This window comes from Leishmania major, chromosome 5 (assembly GCF_000002725.2).
Source record: "Leishmania major strain Friedlin complete genome, chromosome 5".
Classification (NCBI taxonomy): Eukaryota; Euglenozoa; class Kinetoplastea; order Trypanosomatida; family Trypanosomatidae; genus Leishmania; species Leishmania major.
Window position 1 is genome coordinate 151,870 of NC_007246.2, and position 8,131 is coordinate 160,000.

General features: G+C 58.6%; 3 protein-coding genes across 3 annotated transcripts; all 3 read left to right on the plus strand.

Moving 5' to 3' along the window:
• On the plus strand, positions 1–1,032 carry LMJF_05_0470 (hypothetical protein; the record flags this gene model as incomplete). The annotated part of the gene is made up of 1 exon (XM_001687472.1): positions 1–1,032. One exon carries the CDS (start codon positions 1–3, stop codon positions 1,030–1,032), a length of 1,032 nt encoding a protein of 343 aa, XP_001687524.1.
• Positions 1,033–2,050: 1,018 nt separating this feature from the next.
• On the plus strand, positions 2,051–3,775 carry LMJF_05_0480 (monocarboxylate transporter-like protein; the record flags this gene model as incomplete). The annotated part of the gene is made up of 1 exon (XM_001687473.1): positions 2,051–3,775. The coding sequence occupies one exon, from the start codon at positions 2,051–2,053 to the stop codon at positions 3,773–3,775; it is 1,725 nt and encodes a 574-aa protein (XP_001687525.1).
• Positions 3,776–7,276: 3,501 nt separating this feature from the next.
• On the plus strand, positions 7,277–8,056 carry LMJF_05_0490 (conserved hypothetical protein; the record flags this gene model as incomplete). Its single annotated transcript, XM_001687474.1, has 1 exon — positions 7,277–8,056. The coding sequence occupies one exon, from the start codon at positions 7,277–7,279 to the stop codon at positions 8,054–8,056; it is 780 nt and encodes a 259-aa protein (XP_001687526.1).
• Positions 8,057–8,131: the final 75 nt, after the last annotated feature.

Here is an 8,131-nt window from a genome sequence, read left to right on the forward strand (position 1 = left end):
ATGCATATATATTGCTCTCGCGTGTGTGCGCACGGAGATGTCGCCCGTCACTCCCCCTGTGCAGCTTACGGCACTCGCTCGTGGCCCTTCCTGTCTTTCGCTCCTTCTTCTACCCTTGTTCGCTTCAGTTTGGTGTGCAGCGCATCGCCTTGTGCCTGCCGTCTTCTAGGTGCGTTGGTCGACACAACCATTAGACGCTGTGATATAGACAATCTGAAAAACGTGGAGACTGGTGAACGCCGAGGCACCACGCAGGGGCTGCGTCGGTTACCTTTCTTCTGCATATGGCATGTCTGCGCCATGACGAGTAACGCGACGCTGCCGCATGCCGTTGCCCTCGCACAGGAGCTGGAGATAGAGCTCCGGCACCTCGATGCCCTTCAACAACACTACGCGCAGCTGCTCGTCCATCAGCTGAGTAGCCTTGATTTTCTCAGCGAGGGTGACGCTGCTACTATGGTTGCTGCGAAGGAGCCTACCACGGTTCACAACGGGGGTCACGTAGCTGCTGAGGCTGAAGTGGTGGCCGTTGCCACTACCTGCATCAAGCAGCCATCGGCAGCGCCGCTGCCTTGGAGGCACCACGCCCACGACGCGGCAAGGGTTCGGCAACCACCCTTTCGGCACAGCGCTTGTCCTGTGCCTAGCACCATTAGTAGCAGCTCTTCGCCTCTCCCACAACCTTTGGCGGCCACCCGTGTGCCACCGCCGCTTCCTCCACAACCAAAACGAAGTGGCAGAAGTGCCGTAAAGTCAGTGACGCCTCGACCCAACGCTGACAAGACCTGCAACGATCTGCCTCGGCAGCAGCCTCATGTCGCAGCTGCACCGGTGGTGCCCGTTTCAGCCAAAGATGAGGCGGCACGACGAGCGCGACGGGCACTGCGATTCATTCGCGAGGAGCGGGATGCCTACTTCAACGCGAAAGCCCGGCGTGCCGAGGAGCTGCTGCGCGAGGGGCGCGAAGCTGCGCGAAAAAACCGTGCGCGTCGGCAGGCTGACATGGCACAGGCCCTCCCTAAGGCTGCATGACCGTCGCAACTCTGCGCCCCCCCCCTCCCGCCCCGCCCTCTCTTCTGTTCTTGTGTGGTGTGCATTGCTACCCGATGCCTCTTCCCGCACCGCTCACCCCCTCCCTCCTTCGTCCCCTCTCGTGCCTTCCAGCCGTGGCACTACAGTGAGCGTGTGACTCACACATGCCGCCATCGCCATCGTGATGATGCATGCCCACCACCACCACCACCACCCCTCTCCCTCGCGTTGAGCCATGACGAGGTACAGAAGGAAAGAGACGTCAGAGATACCTTTACGTGTGCGTGCGTGTGTACGTGTCAAGACGTAGAAGGCGAGGGCATAAGAAGACAACTGTTGACGTGATGTCTTTTCTGCTTGTCTGCCTCGTCCTTACCCCACCCTCCTCCGCTTCCCATTCGCATACCCGTCCTTCCTTCCCTCTCCAGGTGATGTCGAGGTGCACGTGAGCCGCCATGCGATGCATGGGAAGGAGGAGTAGCTCTCAGATGGCGCAAGTGAGGTCTGTCCAGCCCCGCCTGCTATGGCCATCACCCCCCCCTGTCCTCCTCCCCTCCCCTCGCCTCTGACCTGTGGTGGTTTTCGCCAGTAATGATGCATGCGCATGTGACACTTCTCTCTTCCTATGTTCATCTTGTGTGCGTTGCTAACGCCGCATGGGCGGCCGGTCCCTTCTCGCGCCGGTTGCTTCTCTCCCTCCTCCCCTCCCCCCTCCTCACTCTTTTCTTGCCTCACTGCCTCTCTCTCTTCGCTTGCGGGGTGCTCGCCATCGTTATGATGCCACGCGCGCCATTGGGTGACGCAACCACCCCACCCCCTCCCCACCCTACCCCCTTCTCACAGTCTCTCTCACTGTCCACCCCACTCACCCACCCCACCCCCACTCCACGCGTCACATCCTCCACGTGTCCGTTCCTTTTTGTTGTTGTTTTGGCTCCTCGTGCTTCCACGGCTCCGGCAAAGGACTCTCACCGCCACCAGCAGGCGTCCTCCCCCTCCTCTCCCTCCCACACAAGTCATGCAGATCTATGAGGCATGCAAGAAGGCGGACCGGGCGGTCACCCACCGCCCGGCGGACCACTGGATCGGCTACCTCGTTGCCGTTTCCGGTGCTCTGATGCAGATGATGAGCTACGGCATCGATAACAGTTTTTCCATCTTCTCGAACAGTATGCAGAATGACCCGTCTCTGGGCTACCCGAGCGCGACAACCGTCAGCTTCGGTAACTCCGTCTCTCTCGGGTTGTCGCCAGTGTTTGGCATTCTCGCTGGCTTCCTTGTCGATCGCGTGCCGCCGCGAGTGATGATGTTCACCTCCACGGTGATGCTCTTCGCCGCACTGTGGCTGAGCTCGTCGTTTGCGAAGAGCTCGGCGGAGGTCACGGCGTCCTACTCGCTACTCGCCTCCATCTCCTCCGCGTTGATGCTGTCGCCTGGCGCAGCGGCGACCGGCTCGTGGTTCCGGCGTCGCCTTGGCCTTGGACAGGGCATCAATTTCTGCGGTGGCGGCGTTGGCAGTGCCGTTGTCCCAGCGGTGCTCGGCAGCCTCGTGGACGTCTACGGCTGGCGCCACACCTTCCGCCTCATGTCTGCGTTCTGCGCCATTGGGCTGGTTGCCACAATCCTCTCCTGCCGCCGCCACCCGATCGAGGACGACGTTGACGTGGATGACCACGCACGCGGCAACAACAGCCCCGCCCGCGAGCCTAGCCCTGATGATTGTACGGCGCACAGAAGCCCCAGCCACGAGGAGCGGAACGAAATGATGCGCATGATAACCTCCGAGGCAGGTGAGAACGCCGCGGCCTCACCGACAACGCGGATGATCGACTCCATGCGCACGGAGGCGGAGAAGGCGGCGAACCGCAACAGCGGTGACACCATCACGAAGGGCGGCAAGCCGGATGCAGCAGCGTCAGCGCGCGCCGCCCTGGCGTCGCCAGACGGCAGCGACGACATGAGCATGCTATTGGGTCGTCACCAGCAGCAGCCGCAGCAGCTCGCGCAGTATGGAAGGAAAGTGCACGGCACCGAAGCCTGCACGGTGGCGGATCTGATCCAGGATATGCACGCGCGGCGCCTGACTTGGGGAGAGATGATGCGCGTCTTCTTATCTGTTCGCTTCCTTACGCACTTCTTCATGTTCGCCATCTACGGGTGGTCCTTCTACGGACTCATCTACGTGGCCGTCCCCTACGTCTCCTCCATGGGCAGCGCTGGCACGGTGTACGCGGGCGTCACCCCCATCAGCACCTCCAAGGCGTCGACGGTGTTCACGTTTTGGGGTGTGTTTCAGATTGTGGGCTCCATCCTGGTAGGCGGCGTGGCCTCCTTCACCGACGACGCCCTCGCCTACACAATGTGCGCCACCGTCGGTGGTTTGGCGACGTCGCTGCTCGTCTTTTGCCGCAGCTACGCGGCCTTCGCCGTGTGCTTAAGTGTGGTCGGCTTCTGCACGGCCGGCATCTTCGCCATGATGCCGGCACTGATCGCCAAGGACTTCCACGGGCCTAACCTCGGCTTCGTCATGGGCTGTGTATTTGTGGCTGGCTGCCTTGGCGGCTTTTCAGCCCCGCCAATTCAGGCGCAGCTGCAGACACGCTACAACGGCAACTACTCGTACGGCTGTGTATTTATCAGCTGCTGCACAACGTTTCCGGGAGTGCTGTGCTACCTGCTCCTGTGGCCGGCGAAGCAGACTCGCGTCGGACGCGTCTTCACGCGCGTGGTGAGGCAGGCATGAGAAGGGGCCGCCACGTGTCGACACCATCTTCCCTCCGGCCACTGGTCACGTCTTTGCCCTCAGCCCGCCCTGCCGCGACGAAACGGAAAGTGTCACTGCTTCCGCAGCTGCCGTTAATGTGCGTCACCATATGTCCCTCTCTCGCTGGCGTGCGTGAGGCAGCTCTCGCTGCCGCAGGCCGATGCCATGGTGGTGCGTGACGCCCGTCGCGAATGGGCCCGTCGGTGCACTGCTATCGCGCACATGGCCGAGTCCCTCCTCCTCCCTTCTTCGTCGTTTTCCAGCAAGCGGCATTCGCGACTGTGCGGCGTTCTTGCGCTCTGCCGCTGCTGCTCCTCCGTGTGTGTGTGTGTGTGTGTGTATCGATCACGTCACATCGTCGTCTCTCACAGCTTTTCCCGAATGCCACTTCGTCCATTCCCCCCCCCTCCTGCACCCCCTCCTGCACCCCCACCCCGAGCGCCTCTCCTTCTCTTTCTCGTATGCTTCTCTGCCCCACTGCCACGCCGATGCGCACGGAGAAGGCATGACACGAGTCGCAAAAGAATGATAATGTATATACCTGCATGCACATACATATATACATATATACATATATACATATATATGTATGTATGTATGTGCATGCATTATCGTTTATGACATCGTTATCGCTTTCATGTCCACCTGCGTTTCTCCCTTTTCGTTTGGTATATATATATATACATATATACATATATATATATATATATGTATTTGTTGTTGTTTGTACGTTGGCTTTATTGTCCTCATGGCGGTCGCAAATTTGACCGAACCACCGCACCACCACTACGCACATATGCATAGGGAGAGAGAGAGAGAACAAGTGGGAGAGGGCGAGTGTAGCAATGCAACACGATCTCCCTCTCTCTCCCTCTCTCTCTCTCTCTCGGTGTGTCTGTGTGTAAGTGTGTGTGGATTTCTTATGCTTTTTTTTTGTTTTGTGGGTGCGTTCTCTTCCCTCCTCCTCCTCCTCCTCTCCCCCCTCGCATGGCGTTTGTCCGCAAACGGCGCAGACCACTTGGCAGAGGAGGGGCGGGGCGGGGGGGGGGACGCCGCCGTACCTCTCTGTGCTGTGTGCTGCGTGGCAGGGTGATCCAGGGAAAGAAAGAGGGAGGGATGGGATGCATATATATATATATAGATGTATATATGGGACGGAAAGAGATGGAGGGAAGAAGGGAGCGAGGGGAAGCAACAGCAGAAGCCTCAGCAGGAATGTGGTACGGACGAAGAAGGGGATGCGAGGGGCGTGTGGTACGCGCGAAGAAGCAGGTACAAGAGCGGGAGGTGGAACCGAGCAGACGGGGGTGGGGAGGGGGTGGGCGAGAGCGATACGGCGGACGAGCGCAAATTGCTCGTTTGTCTTGTCGCCGCCTCATCTCGGCCCTCTCCCATGCCCTTCCCTCGCTGCGGGGCGCGTGTGGTTTACCGCAATATGGGTAAGCCTACACGTGCACGCATGCGCACTGCTGTACCACGTCATATCTCCCTCTTTCCGCTTCTCCTCGCTCATTTTTTTTTCGTGTGTCACTTGTGTGTGTGTGTGTGTTTGTGTAAGTGTGTGTGTGCACGTGTGTGTGTGTGTGTGTCGGTGTGTGTGTGTGTGTGTGTGTGTGTGTGTGTGTGTGTGTGTGTGTGTGTGTGTGTGTGTCGGTGTGTGTGTGTGTGTGTGTGTGTGTGTGTGTGTGTGTGTGTGTGTGTGTCGGTGTGTGTGTGTGTGTGTGTGTGTGTGTGTGTGTGTCGGTGTGCATGTGTTGAGCAGCGCTATGATGTTTTCCTCCTTTTACTTTTTATTTCCCAAAGCACCGGAGAACAAAAATACGGAAGGAAGATAATTCACAAAAAAAGCACACACACACACATGTATGGGTATACGTATATATGTATGTATATACGTATATATGTATACATATGCATATATATATATGTATGTATGTATATGCGTGTGTGTGCGTATGCTGATATGAAGGATAAAAACTGACGCAAAACAAGCAAGCAAGACACCGGCGCAGGCAAGAGCAAACATGCACTGCCCTCATGCGATGAACCGCATGAAGTACGCATATGCTGCTTGAGTCTGTGCCCGCGTGTGTAGCGGTGCCCCTGTGTCTGTGTGCGCGTTGGTGTTAAGATACGAGATACAACGAGAAAGTGCGAGCGGGCGAAATAGCAAGGAGAGGGGGCGCGAGGGAACGGGGGTGTGAGAGAGAGTGCAACGTGTAGTGGTCACGTAGGACACACAAACGCACAGACAGGCAGACACACGCAGACGTATAAATGCACCTGCGGACAACAATACAGCCATCTACACATATATATATATATATAACCTCTTCGTGTGTCTGCTCTTGTCGCCTCGCCTTCCGCTTTATTTTCCTTCGCCTCTATCCTCGCTATCATCATCGTTGTCGCGACGCTCTTCGGCACTCGTAACCCCCGCCCCTTCCTTCTGCTTCCCCCTTCTTTCGTCATGGTCAACTCGTGTGTGTGCGTGTGGGGGTATGTATGTTTCTACGTACAGTCCTGTTCGTGCGCAAGTGCGCGTGTGCACCTGTACCGGTCGCCCCTCTGGATCTTGTTACTGGCCGCCTCCCCTTCCCCTCCTCCCCCACTCCTGCACGTCTCCTTTTCGAAGCTTGAGACGTGCACAGAAACGGCAGCGACGCGATGAAAACAGCAGAGGCCGACTAGTTGCGTGATGCGGCTGTTTTGGGTGAGATGTACAGGGGAAGGAGGATCGTCAGGGATAGAGGTGGGGGGAGGGGGGGCGGCGACGGCACCCGTGTGGTTGGTGGTGGTGCAAACGAATGACGGAATGGATGTGTGCGCGCGTGGGTGTGGTGCTGTGTCGGGGTTGTGGGAGTATGTGGGCCTGTATGAGCGCGGGATGATGTGGTGGTATGGCCCCATATCACCTCTCCCCCCCCCCTAAGGTGTGCTCTTCGTCGCGTTTTTTCGCTACGTCTTCGTGACTTATCCCTACGGTCAAGCGCGACGCGCGCACAGGAAAGAGAATGTATGCATCCATAAGGAAGTAATCAGCGGCGCACTGCGCCTCGTTGCCGAATGCAGCGGGTGAACGATGGGTAAAGCTGGTGGTGCGTGAGCGGCGGCGGCCGCGCAGAGGAGATGGCAGAGAAATGGGCGGGGGCGCGGACGCAGAGGCGAGAGCTGTTGTGTGCACAGCAGCGAGCTCTGTTCTCCTTTCTCTCACGATCACCGCTCGTGCGTGTTTGTGTGTGTGTGCGCCTGACTCTCTCTCTCTCTCCCCCACCTCACACTCACCTCACGGTGGTGGCCATGAAAAGAGGGCTTCTTGTTTGCCTCCCTACTCCCTCGCCCAACACGCGGAGTCGTGCGGAGGACTGCCCATCCTTTACACCTGGCATTGCCGATCAACCGCGCGGGTGTTCCTTTCCTTGTTTTTTTCCTTGAGAGGCTGTTTCGGCCTTTACGACACGGCAAGGATTCGGCATCGTGATGCCTCCTGCACCTGCACCCCCTTTCAGCTCCGTCTCGCAATGCCTTTCTGCTCTCCTCCCCCCGACGGCATTTTCGCTTCTTCCGCTCACACACACACACACACACACACACACACATCGCACTTGCACCCACATCATCTTTAGCGAACCACATATCGTGTTTTACTGTGTGTGTCCGTTCACCCGCTGCCACCGTCGCCGCCCCCTCCCCTCCCCCCTCTCCCTCTCCCTCCCTCAACACACCACCCTCTCCACAGCAATCAACAAGCACGAGGCAGAGGTCGTCCTTGATTGGAGCATGAGCCGGTTAGCCCGCGCGCTAGCAAAGCCCTTCACGGTGCCGGTGGCCATGTGCACAAGGCATGTAGCGGCCATGGACGAGCCGCTGAAGCGGCACATCGACGCTTATGCGGCGCGAGGAGAGGACATCACGATCGCCGTCTGGCGCGAGTATGTGGACGGGCAGCGGGCGCTGCTGCCGTACCGGTGGACAAAGTTTCGGAGCGAGGTGGCGTATCTGACCTCGGGCCAGATGGCCATCACGGACTTGACCTTCGCCGACCTTCTCGTCTTCATACGCTTTCTCACGAAGTGTCTCTTCATCTTTATCGTCGCCGTGATGGTCGGCCGCCGCTCCGTCTTCCCGTCGCTGGAGCCGACGTCGCCGTTTGTGGAGGAGATCGTGAAGAACTGGCAACCGAACCGGCTGCACGGGGTGGCGGGCGCGGAGTACATGGCGTGCGATCAGGCAGCAGCTGCTGGGTATGGCCACCGATAAGGCGGCGAAGTCGCCAATCTCGTAAGCTGCTGTACGATGGAGAGGCGAGGGGGGAAGGCGTGCTGACGAGGAAGA